We start from the raw sequence: 13,286 nt of genomic DNA on the forward strand, positions 1-13,286 counted from the left end.
CACAAACACAAAACAACACAACTTCCTTCATGGTACAATCCTTTTGGCTAATGAGTGACACAATCACATTGCTCATGTAATCAGACTGTAGATCATCTTGACCCCATGTCTCACGGTGATCCCGACTGCTGGGAGCTTTGCCCAACTGCGTTTCCCAAAGTCTTCCCGGGCTGTATCAACATTTTAAGGGTGTGGGAGGGGTAAATGCTCAGGGGTTGGGGGTGTGGTCTCACTGTCACAAACCCACACATTTTTGTCGTCTGCCATCCTGTATGTGACCACTGCCAAACTTTGCGAATACTCTGCTCGGTATGACGTGGTTTGGCCACAACGAGGTGGAAAAGACCTCGACTTGCCTTTCTTTCCACAGTTCTAACTCTCAAAATCCAGTGCTTGGCTTCATTTGTGTCTGAACAAAAACACGATGGAACATTGGACAGCGTTGTAAGTTATTCATAAACTGAGAAACAACCGATAATGCTGGCTTTCCCACTGCTGAATCACCTGTTTGTTTTGGAAAAATGAATTGGAAGGAAACAGAGAAAAAAAAAAAAAAAAAGATATTACTGTACTTCTTTGTATTTTTGAGCCTGCTCACACACCCCTCTCACCATATGTGCACTCATAACTGCTATTTTATAAAGTGTTTCTTGATGTAGAATAATAAAACATTATAAATAGTCTCTATGACCAAGAGTTGAGCTCAGACTGTGCCCAGAAAACTGGTTTCAGGGGACATTAAGTAATCTGCAACCTTTATTGGCGACCAAAACATTCGCGAAAACTTCAAAGGGTCTTTGGCACAGCTTCTACTGATTTGAAAAGACACGAGAGATGAAAAGAAAGGTAGTTAAAGATCAAAGAAAAATGTGTGGTGTTACATATCACCATGCAAAAACACTACATGAATAATGTTGCTTTTGTCACTGCTTGAGAATGAAATGTTGAGTTTTGGACTTCCAGAAATCTCACCACTTGGTGATGTAATCATTGAGTCACTGGTATTAATCAACCTTGTATTTATATTCTGCTCAGTTTGAGCTATTAGGGAGAAAATATCTTTCTTTTTGCACCTTTTTTCTTTTTTCTTTTTCTCCTGGGGTCAGTTGGATATTTTCAGCGGAGTCAGAGGAGTGGTGTGACCCCATCACCACACCACACACCACCGCCATCCCCGCTCTCCAACAGTCAGACTTCCTGTCTCCCATCAATGTTCTCCTTTTTTCTCGCCCGCTGTGACGGAATCCCCTGCTCTGTTTCCTGTTGTGAAGGCCCGTTGCTTGGTTACAGTTGAGGGAGGCGTTTTCATAGCCGAGGGAGAGTTTGCAGAAGGCAGGGAGGTTCAGTTTCTCTCCCCGACGCCCCCAAAGCTGCCGTCAACAGCCACCCAAGGAGCACAGCACTTTACTATCACTCAGCTGTTGGTCATGGCTGCACAGGCTCCTCATGCCCAAGGTCTTTGAATGGAGCTAGTGTAACTGTAGGGAAGTGTGGTTACCATAGACCAGTTTGTTGCTGTGGTACACACTGAAGTAGGCCTGTGAAGCAGTCTGTTGACATGAGGAAGTTTGTACCTACATGATCCTGTCTAAAAACTGATTTCAACTGATTGTAGCACATTCATTTTAAAGATAGCTGTGGGTTTAGCATTTTGAACACATTTCTTTACTCTGGTTAGAAAAACAAATTTACATGCATACAAAAGAGTGCAAAAACCAAAAGGATTGCACAAATGATATGTTTCTGCCAAGACAAAAGCAAAGTCAGAAAGTACATAAACTCTCATTATTACAGAAAATTAGAGTCCATGGGTCCACAAACAATCATCCAGTAGGAGGAAGGGGACAGGAACAATGTTATAATTAGTAACATTTTCAGAGGGGGTAATGTTGATTAGTATGAACAAGAATGCGCTTTATTAAATAAACTAGAAAAGAAAATGAAAGTGTGCTCTCTTACGCAGAAAACTGTAGGTGCTAACACTGTAAACTATTTAAAATATGTGTTAAATGTTTGCAAGTGAGATGTTGAGAAGTTGAAGCACTTAAAGCCGTTGATGTGAAAAGCAGCTGAAGTGTAATTACTGAGTTACTGTTATTACACGTCTGATAGCTTTCCAATACATTTCTCTTGTGTTGTTCTTCCACATAACATAACTAAGACTATAGAAGTGTAAAAAAAAAAAGTGCTATGTGAAATAATTTCAAGGGACACACTTCAGGGGGTCCCCAGTACATTCTCTATCTTGTAAGGAGTCCTTGGCTGAAAAAAAGATGTCGTATACGACATCAAACTAGTATATATATACAGTCAGGTCCATAAATATTGGGACATCGACACAATTCTAATCTTTTTGGCTCTATACACCACCACAATGGAGTTGAAATGAAACGAACAAGATGTGCTTTAACTGCAGACTTTCAGCTTTAATTTGAGGGTATTTACATCCAAATCAGGTGAACGGTGTAGGAATTACAACAGTTTGTATATGTGCCTCCCACTTTTTAAGGGACCAAAAGTAATGGGACAGATTAACAATCATAAATCAAACTTTCACTTTTTAATACTTGGTTGCAAATCCTTTGCAATCAATTACAGCCTGAAGTCTGGAATGCATAGACATCACCAGACGCTGGGTTTCATCCCTGGTGATGCTCTGCCAGGCCTCTACTGCAACTGTCTTCAGTTCCTGCTTGTTCTTGGGGCATTTTCCCTTCAGTTTTGTCTTCAGCAAGTGAAATGCATGCTCAATCGGATTCAGGTCAGGTGATTGACTTGGCCATTGCATAACATTCCACTTCTTTCCCTTAAAAGACTCTTTGGTTGCTTTCGCAGTATGCTTCGGGTCATTGTCCATCTGCACTGTGAAGCGCCGTCCAATGAGTTCTGAAGCATTTGGCTGAATATGAGCAGATAATATTGCCCGAAACACTTCAGAATTCATCCTGCTGCTTTTGTCAGCAGTCACATCATTAATAAATACAAGAGAACCAGTTCCATTGGCAGCCATACATGCCCACGCCATGACACTACCACCACCATACTTCACTGATGAGGTGGTATGCTTTGGATCATGAGCAGTTCCTTTCCTTCTCCATACTCTTCTCTTCCCATCACTCTGGTACAAGTTGATCTTTGTCTCATCTGTCCATAGGATGTTGTTCCAGAAATGTGAAGGCTTTTTTTAGATGTTGTTTGGCAAACTCTAATCTGGCCTTCCTGTTTTTGAGGCTCACCAATGGTTTACATCTTGTAGTGAACCCTCTGTATTCACTCTGGTGAAGTCTTCTGATTGTTGACTTTGACACACATACACCTACCTCCTGGAGAGTGTTCTTGATCTGGCCAACTGTTGTGAAGGGTGTTTTCTTCACCAGGGAAAGTATTATTTCGTCGGTCATCCACCACAGTTGTTTTCCGTGGTCTTCCGGGTCTTTTGGTGTTGCTGAGCTCACCGGTGCGTTCTTTCTTTTTAAGAATGTTCCAAACAGTTGATTTGGCCACACCTAATGTTTTTTGCTATCTCTCTGATGGGTTTGTTTAGATTTTTTCAGCCTAATGATGGCTTGCTTCACTGATAGTGACAGCTCTTTGGATCTCATATTGAGAGTTGACAGCAACAGATTCCAAATGCAAATAGCACACTTGAAATGAACTCTGGACCTTTTATCTGCTCCTTGTAAATGGGATAATGAGGGAATAACACACACCTGGCCATGGAACAGCTGAGCAGCCAGTTGTCCCATTACTTTTGGTCCCTTAAAAAGTGGGAGGCACATATACAAACTGTTGTAATTCCTACACTGTTCACCTGATTTGGATGTAAATACCCTCAAATTAAAGCTGAAAGTCTGCAGTTAAAGCACATCTTGTTCGTTTCATTTCAACTCCATTGTGGTGGTGTATAGAGCCAAAAAGATTAGAATTGTGTTGATGTCCCAATATTTATGGACCTGACTGTGTATATATATATATATATATATATATATATATATAGTATATATATAGTGTGTGTGTGTGTGTGTGTGTGTGTGTGTGTGTGTGTGTGTGTGTGCTATTGTAGGCCTTCCAGAAGTTTTTTTTTTTTTTTCTGGAGCATTTGTACAATAAATCAAATCAAAGTTAAAGTTAAACAGTACACAATGAAATCATTTAAACATTTCAGTTGAAGTGCCATAGATAGCTGAAATAGTTCAGAATATCTTAAAATGTTAATTGCTTGAATATGAGATGTTGTATGGGAGATGTTGAAGCTGAAGCACTGAAAAGGTGTCAAAGTGTCTGTTAAAGTGGAAGAGCCAAAAGCAGTTGAAATCAACTGTTTAATTACTGAAAGCATTTGAAAATGTAGTATTGAGTTTTAACCCTGTAGGCAGTTTTTAATGTAAGAACTGAAAGTAGTTGAAGAGTAAAAGCTGGAGAACAGTTAGCTGAAAAGTAGGAGTTGAAAGCAGCTGAATTGTCACTTGATGAGTTAGCACTGAAAGCAAATTAAATGTAATTAAGGCTGGAATGCGGGACTTTTACATATAAATCTATATCCGTTACATTAAAGCCTATGCCAAACAAGCTCACACAATAATTATCAAGACTGTTGAAGCCAGGGAAAGCTCTATGTATTTCGCAGTATACCAGAGCTGCGGTGTCTGTGGCGACTTTCCCGTGCTGGTTCCCCGGAAGAGATGCGTTTTACATCAACCAGCCAGAGGGGGGGGAAAAAAAAGAAAAAAAAAAAAGGGGGGGAAACACCATAGCGACTGAGCTGCTGCTAGCAGTATGGTAGAAGCAATGGTGGAAAATCCTAAGCATCCAAGAAAAGTTTTTGGAGTGGATGCTGAGGATAAAAAAAAATAAACTCGGCATTCAAAGAAAGGATTTAATAAAAAAAAAAAAAGAAAGCTATCAATGGCGAGCACAGTGTAGCTTTTCCTCGTTGTTAAGCGTTGAAAGAAGAGACAGGACTAAGGGCAGATATAATTACCTCATCTGACGACTCCGTGGCTGCATCTTATAACCCTTGTTTGATAGCTCCTCAACTCCTAGGTCCTCGGCTGACCGGAAGTTGTTCTGTCTCTCCTCGGTGAACGAGGCTCTTATTTCTGCCCCGAGGACCGAGGAGGGATCATCGAGGAGCTATTGGCGAGGATACACGAGAGCAGAACTTCTCGGAAGCCGTACAGCTGAAGGAGTTGCTAACTACGCCCATACAGCTGACAAATTTGTGTGACGCTTCAGAGCAAAGCACGTCTCATCCTCTAAAAACACATTTGCTCGTTGCCTCTCTCCTCCGATGATTTCCTCATTTCTCTCCCGTGCCTCCTCGGTGGGAGGGACTCAGACGTGAGGAAGTGAAGGAAGTGGAGGACTCGAGGAGGCAATTTAAGGGTTATGAGATGCAGCCATTCACCTGGCCTTTTCTTTCCCTCTTCCCTTATGTGGAAGACTTGAAGACAGCGCTCCTGAGGGCAGGAGAGATGCGGCAAGCTCACCTGCAGGCATACGTCACAAGCATGTGTCAACAGTGTTTGTTTAATTACCCTCACTGCCAGAGGGGTAAAGAAAAGTTCCGCACGGCAGGTTTAAGGAGATGAAAGCACTACAATTGTCACTGAAAGCAGTTGAACTGTTAAGAAAAACAAAAGGAAGCACATGGAATGTAAGTTGAACAGCAAACAGTGAAAGTAATTAAAATATCAGTTGTATTTGAAGTGCCAGAAATAGTCGAAGTGTCAGTTGACTAAAAGTCAGCTAAGGTGTCAGAAGTTAGTTGAAGTGTCAGTTGATGTGTAAGAACTGAAAGCAGTTAAACTGTGATTTAAATTTGAACAGTAAACAATGAAAGCAATTTCAGTTGAAGTTCAAGAGCAAAAGACAGCAGTTGAAATGCCAGTTGGTATAAGTAGGGACAACAGTCAGTTACAGTATCTTAACTGTCAGTTGAAAAGAAAAATAAGTTGACTAGTAAAAAATAAAAGCCTTATTTCTTCTGCATAGTTGCTCCACATTCAAAACTCTTGCGGTCACCACCCGACTCCCTTAACTTCATCTTCATAAAAGATGAAATGTTTGAAAAGTCGTCTGGAGTACATTTATGACAAAGATGCAGACGATGTTTGCATTTTGGAAATCACAGCAGCTGATATTGCAACTGTAATGTATTTTGCATGTGCATAAATAATTGAATGTTTTCTCAACTGGACCCCTGGAATAGTCTTCCTCAAGACAACTCAACTCTTCTTCCCCCATCAAGCCAGTGAGGGAATATCATTACCAGTAACTTTATCTCTACTGGTTGTTTCTTAATTCAAACAGGGTGCTGTGGAATTTCATAACAACCTCAGTCAGATGGAATATGGTTACAGAAGCCACTTAGCCGCTTAGTAACAAGATATCATAATGGCAGGTCTCCCTCCAGCATATAAAAAAGCAGCAAAAATGTGAAAAAAAGACACTAATTTTTACAAATGTTCCATGCATCTGAAATTTCTGCTGCGTAAGTGTTTTGTATCCCACTTATGGGTTGGATATAATCTAGTTTATACGAAAAAGTGTTTTTCAAAAACGCCTCATCCTGGAGGGCTTTACATTAAGTTATGGACGACAATTTGTTGTACAAGAGATGAAGCACTCGATTATAAACCTCCATTTTGACAATGTAAGAGCTCCACTGTTGTGTTTCCGCACGTAACACTATTAAATCAGAGCGTGCAGCTTTCTTACAAAAAAAAAAAAAAAAAAGACTCAGGTTTGGGCTCTCATCTGTGTATGTTGTACATAAAGTATGCACTGAATGTATGTAAACACATTTGACTGCCAAAGTGCTGCAGGGACTGAAAGAAGAAAATGTGACTGATAAAGTATATAAGAGCTCTGGTAATGATTTTAACAATTAAAACTAAAGCTAAGGGATACAAACATACATTTTCCTTTTTTATGGTGAAAGAGAACATATATAATATCATCTTCTATATTACCTGTTTTAACCACTAAACATTGGCTCCCTCTTTGTTTTAGGATTGATTTTAAGATCTATTTATTTATATATCTATTTTACATTTATTTATACTTTTAAGGCTCTTCATGGCCTGGTTCCAGATTATATTTTAGACCTTTTAATCTCTTCTGAACCTTTGCATACTTTGAGATCCTTGGGCCGTGGTTTTACCATCGGAGTCCACGCTGAAAACTAAAAGAGGACAGAGCTTTTGCAATCAGGGCCCTGAAGCTCTGAAACGACCAGCATGAGGAAATAAGGCTGTCTGAGTCAGTGTCTTTTTTTGAGTCTCTTCTAAAAAAAAAAAAAAACTTTTATCTGAAAGCATCTCCTGATTTTTATCTTTTCATTTTATTGGTTTTTAATTTAGCCCTTCATGTATTTTATCATTCACATTACTTTATTTCATTTGTCTCTTTCTTAAGCACTTTGTACTTTGTTTTGATGGATGCTCTATACGTTTATCACATATATTTTTATCATTATTTAAAAATAATGATTTAACCTTATCTGTCCAATATACCAGACTTCTTAATTCCTGTCATTTATTACAATGTCGTATTTTTGAGGACAGAAATAAATATATTAATATTTAATGGATTTTTGAACTTGATGCCTTAGTATATCCGGCTCTAAATGAAGAAACGCTGTTAACTAATAAACCCTTTTCATAAATAACCTTCTTAATTGAAACTTTTAGAACGGCATCATACTTAAGTCATGATTTGTATGGTCAGATTTTTATGTTATTAATATTCTATTATTGCGACAGTTGTTTTCTCTGTATTTGAAGAACAATTTCTTTGCTGCGAGCAGTTTTTTCATCTTCAAGAGCACCTTTTGGACATGTGAAACTAACTGAGCACTTAGTCCTCCTCCTTCTCTATATAAAGAGTTATTTATGGATGACTTAGAATACTTCAGCTCTCTGTTTTCCAGCCTCACTCGGGAACAAATGTTGTGCCTTCAGATAGACATAAAAGCTGCAACCGGAGTGATGATGGGCGTACGGACGAGTGAACACTGCGCTGGCATCCTCACTCACACATAACTGTTCAACTCTGGAGTTTCCCTGATGCATAAATATTTAGCTTTTTGCACTCTATGACTCTATGAATATGTGAGCAACTTGAGGACAGCATTGCAGTCTAATCCAGATGTTCCCGTAGGTTTAATTAAATGACCAGGGGAAGTCAAGCAGTACCATTAAGTGCTAAATTATGGAATCATCTTCATAAACAGCTCAACATTTTTAAGTCTGTTATTTCAGATTATTTTAATGAGAGTTGTATTTATTTATCTTCTTGGCTTTAGTATGGTTAGTATTTTATGTATTTTATAAACCACTTTGAAAGATTTGTTTCTAATTATCTCATTTTTTCTCTCCTTAGAATTTCATAATATGCATGAAAAGAAGACCAGGACTAATCTCAATGTTACATTGTTTCATCAAGAAACCATACATTAATAAACAAAAAGAAGCTTGTTCCACCAAAGACAAACTGTTCTCTGTTAGTACAATAAATCATTAGTCACATGGACATTATCCGGTCCAGCAAAGCTTCTCATGCAGCACATTAAGTGCAGATGCTTTGGAAAACACACCACAGTGATCTTCCATAGACGCACATACTGTAGGAAGAGTTAAATACAACCTATAGCGCAGCACTTCTTCCCCTCCCGTGGATGTGCAGCTACAAAGTGAAAAAGAAGGAGATGAAAGAGAACATTTCTTAACATGTTAAAGCCAGCGGACCATCACATTCATCACTGGGTCACTCTTCTATCCACAAAGTACTTCCTCCTCTGTGGGGAGAAATTGATAACACATTGTCTGTTTGCTCTATTAGTGCCTTAAATGACATAGTAAAACAGATCGCTTTTTTTATTTTACTGTATAACTCTTCCTCTACAGTGTTTGCATTTAAAAGCACAATCTGTAATTACTACATGTTTAAAAACTGTTTTTTATGACTCTCTTTACATACAGTGAGGCTCCATTATTAAACAATGTATGTTTTAAGACACATACTCTGCTTTGAATTATTTGTTTCCCATATGTTTTGTCCCACAAAAAGGTTCAATTACCCATTTAAAATAACATATACATTTACTCCTTCTCTTTTTCATTTCAAAAGCTTAAAGATCCCCTCCAGACATGTTCTAAAACGTATAGAAATACTCTGTGCTGAATAATATTTTGTTTCGAATGTTTGTTTTTTTCATAAAAAGGTTGAAATACCTAAAAAAAAAAAAAAGAAAAAAGAAATATTACATGTACTCTTCATTCAAACATAAAACTCAAAATTGAATAACCATTTGCATCTAATATGTTTTTTCCCCCCCACACAAAAAAGTTTGATTACCCTGTTAGGAATGAACTTAAAGTTACATCTACCTTTTATCCCGAATTAAAAAATCCAGAATCTATGAATTACTATGAAAATATTGTCTATTTCAAAAGTATAACTGCTAGAAACAAGATGTCTGAATTCACTGAAAAGATCATTCTCAGTGTACGTTACCAGCACTGGAGGTTTGAAGTTGTCACACTTGTGTAAGTTACATACTGGCCCACGATTGGCTTTAAACTTGTGATGTCATAAAATCCTACTCATACATCCAGGTGTTCCCTGTTTACACGATAAGCTCGCAGGTGAAAACGATAAAATATTTTTATCAGATGTGCTTTTCGTTTAGACGGTGACGGCGTTTTTGAGGCTTAAAAACGCAAAAAAGTGAAACCACCCTCCAGAGTGGAAATGTTAAAAACACTCCACCGTCGCGTTCCCGTTTTAAGGGTAAAAACGCACTGAGTGTGTGTGTGCGCTGCGTGCGTGTGTGTGCGCCGTGTGTGTGCATTGTTTGGAGCAATAACTCCACCTCCTCGTCTGTCCAGACAAAATTGCGTTCTCTCTTCAGATCATTTCCATCTAAACATAGCCTGAGATTTAAGCTGAGAACCCCCCCCAGTAGGTGTATGTGAAAACAGGGTCAAACTCTGCACGTGCATCATTCTGCACAGTGAAGCTCAAACATCCAAGAGAAGGAACAATAAGCTAAACATGTTTGAGTGGAGGGGGACTTTAAGGTATTACTCAGATAATGCACATTTTGAGTTAAATGCTGTCAGTATGTAAGTTATAAATGTGTGTAAAAAGCATGTAAAGAATACTTGTTAAACCTGAATACATAACTTTTGTTTTGCTGGGTTTAAATTGTTGCAAACAAATGTATGTTCCATCTAAAAAGGACCCAAAATGTATTTTTTCAAATGCATTGCTCATTAAACTGCCTTAAAAACATGACAATGGGAACTCCAGTCACAAAGGTTTCTAAAGTTTAATAATGTACATTTATTGAATAATTTTACTGCATTAAAAAACTGTTTTCATGGGGAATTTAACAATCTTCATATTCAGTTATGGGCCCCTCAACAATAGTATATGTGGTATTTGTAATCTCAGCAGAGCAGCGGTATTTCTTATAAACTTAACTTGGATCAATATCTCTAAAGGTCAATAATACTGTGCATTTTACCGTAATGCTCCTTTAATTTAAGTAACACTCTTCTATCAAGGGCTTAGTCTCTATCTCCATCTAGTGGCCACATGATGAACCTAACAATGAGATTCTGTTACTGTAGACATATAGAGAAAGGGAACCTTTTTGCATCTGTTGTCCCTTTTTATTATTCATTAATCAATAACAATATTATAAATAACAGACACTGTTAGAAATCGCAGTGTAGTGTATGGAAAGCAAGTTGACGAGAAAGAAAAGATGAAACGACATCACAAACAGAACAAAGATCTCAACAGAAAACACAGGAATCAACATTTGGAATTTCTAAAAGACTTCATAAGAATCAGAAATTGAAAACCTAAATGCAATTTGCATTAAAGTGTCGCAGTCACATCAACTCTTTCCCAAATAACTACATCCGTTATTTGTCTTTTTTTTTTCGTACAGTGTAGCTACATTTTACAGCACGGTTACCATGATTTAAACCAAATAATACAGCTTTGTGTAGGAATGATCAGACCTGATCCTGACTAATAAACATAGCTAGACCACACCCTGTTTACTGAACTGTATATTTAAAGGTTTATCAGTTTAAATTTATTCCATCTGGTTTGTGTCCACTGTGCTCAAAACATGTTCAACACTTACAGTACATGGAGCGAATAATAAAACTCATTCCTCCTTTAAAAAAGAGCGGAATGTCAATTTGCGCTAGAGGCCAAAGTCACACCGAAGCCCAGGGGAGTCATATTGTCAATAAAGGCTAAAAACGATACAGCTATCAGTGGTTCAGGGTCCTTCATTGTGACTTTTAAAGTAGTTCTACCTTCAGAAAAAAATGTTTTCAGAGAAGAGCAGCAAAATTCAAGCTCCTGGAAGTTCAGATCTGGCTGCAGAGGTAACCAAAACAAACACTAACCCAAACCTCCGACTGATTGTTTAAACATCCAAATGCTGTGAGATGCAGCTTCAGTACATTAACATACATCATGAAGAGGCACAACGAGAGCTGCCATGTCCCAACAGGAGGACTTGTGGCCACCGACAAGACATCAAATGACAACATTCTGTTATCAAGGCCAAATATGCTGACAATACAATGATGCTATGAAGTGCTGTTCTTTTTTTAAATTTTTTTTATTAACTTTATTGTGTAAATGGAGTGCTGGTTTTATTGTATACTACGGAGATGATGATTGATGATGTCATTCCGCATCTTAAAAATGTGAAGGACAGAAAGCAGCATACGCACAGAAATTCAGTTTGAAGCAAGTCCTAACATTTTCTTTGTGAACGTCATCGTAAATGTTCTTATTTAAACGCAGTGAGGTTTTACAGCGATAGCTGTAGTGATCAGAGCTGCGTGTAAAGGCTTTATTTACAGTAATAGGAAAATGTTAAAATAAATGCTGGGGTTTACTTTTTTTAATCCCTTACAGGAGCTCAACTCTGTTCAAAGATGCAGGCTGGAAACTGTAATTAATGCCTAGAATAAAAAATAACACTTAAAAAAATTCTGAACTCCACTTGTAAAAATTTAAACACTGAAAGAAATGCATCACAACGGTATAAAATGACATTTGAAGCCGATTTGTTTGAAATGCTTCAACAACAAAAAAAAAGGCAGATCGACTCTTTCTGACAAAATGGGGGGCAAGTTCTAAGCGCAGTCAGTTACACCAGTTTGCCCTTCTTTTGCGTGACTGAATCCATCCTTTTATAGTCTGTTTTTATGTGCTCCGTTTTTTTTTCAAGTAATCCCAAGTCTCAGTGACATAATCCAAAGAACAATTCATTTCTCTCCATTTTCCGATTTGTTCCAGTGGTTCCTTACCTGTCCATCACTGAAGATCAGTGAGTAAAAAAAGTGCTGAAAATAGAAAGCTCAGAGAAGCAAACTACAAAACAAACTAGAGCAATCCAAGTTTGGCTCATGATGATAGTTTGGAGTAGCTTGGTGGGGAAAACTTGCGTTTCAGGTATTTGATTATGTAGAGAGGAAGACAGCTGACCAACGTGATGGCGGACACCTTCCACAGGAAAGGCCAAGTTGTGATGAACGTCAAGTCTGGGAGAGCAAAGAGAAGAAAAAAAAAAAAAGGCTCAGGCGCACGTCTTAGCACTGTGTGGTGATGCCACAGGATAAAGGGCATTCAACCAAGTAATGAAAGAGTCAACATCACTTGAGCACAAGAAGTAAAAGCAACATGAGCAGTCGAGATGCAGCTTAGAAAGTCAACATCAGATGCTGGTCTTGATGTGTTGAATCCAATCACAACATGTTGGGAGTTTAGGCAACAGTGAAATGACACAAACTGGAATGAAATAGACAAAATGATGACACATTAAAACATCACTGGAACATACAGACATAACACACACGTGCAGCGAGTTGCATGAGGGAATGAGGAGGTTCATTTACAGGCTGCACACCTACCAAGGAAAGCTCCAAAGGACACCCTGCCTATGCCTGTTGCCAACATACAGAAGCAAAAGAAATGCAGCAGAAATAGAGAGTGCAGTACAAAAGACAAAGGTTAGCAGTGATCAGAGAAAAAAGAAAGGGACAAAAAGAGAGAGAGAGAGAGAGAGAGAGAGAGAGAGAGAGAGAGAGAGAGAGAGAGAGAGAGAGAGAGAAAGTGGGGGGAAGCAATAAAAGCACAGAGCTGAACTACTGCACAACACTTGGGTGTCAGTTAGTGATACATCAAAATCAACACAAAGCAGGTGCAGTGAAGAAAGCTGTTGCCCCTTGAAGTGCTCGGCC

General features: G+C 38.5%; 1 protein-coding gene across 3 annotated transcripts in view; it reads right to left on the reverse strand.

The window, feature by feature from the left end:
- Positions 1-10,317: 10,317 nt before the first annotated feature.
- Positions 10,318-13,286, reverse strand: part of atp9b (ATPase phospholipid transporting 9B) — a 48,940-nt gene continuing 45,971 nt past the window's right edge. For 2 of the 3 annotated variants that reach the window (XM_078267196.1, XM_078267198.1), the window contains exon 29: positions 10,318-12,587. In XM_078267196.1, the coding sequence (XP_078123322.1) occupies positions 12,451-12,587 (137 nt within the window). In that variant the 3' untranslated portion in view covers positions 10,318-12,450. The other variant, XM_078267197.1, reaches the window with a different exon arrangement.

The sequence above is a fragment of the Sander vitreus genome, chromosome 14 (genome assembly GCF_031162955.1).
Source record: "Sander vitreus isolate 19-12246 chromosome 14, sanVit1, whole genome shotgun sequence".
Classification (NCBI taxonomy): domain Eukaryota; kingdom Metazoa; phylum Chordata; class Actinopteri; order Perciformes; family Percidae; genus Sander; species Sander vitreus.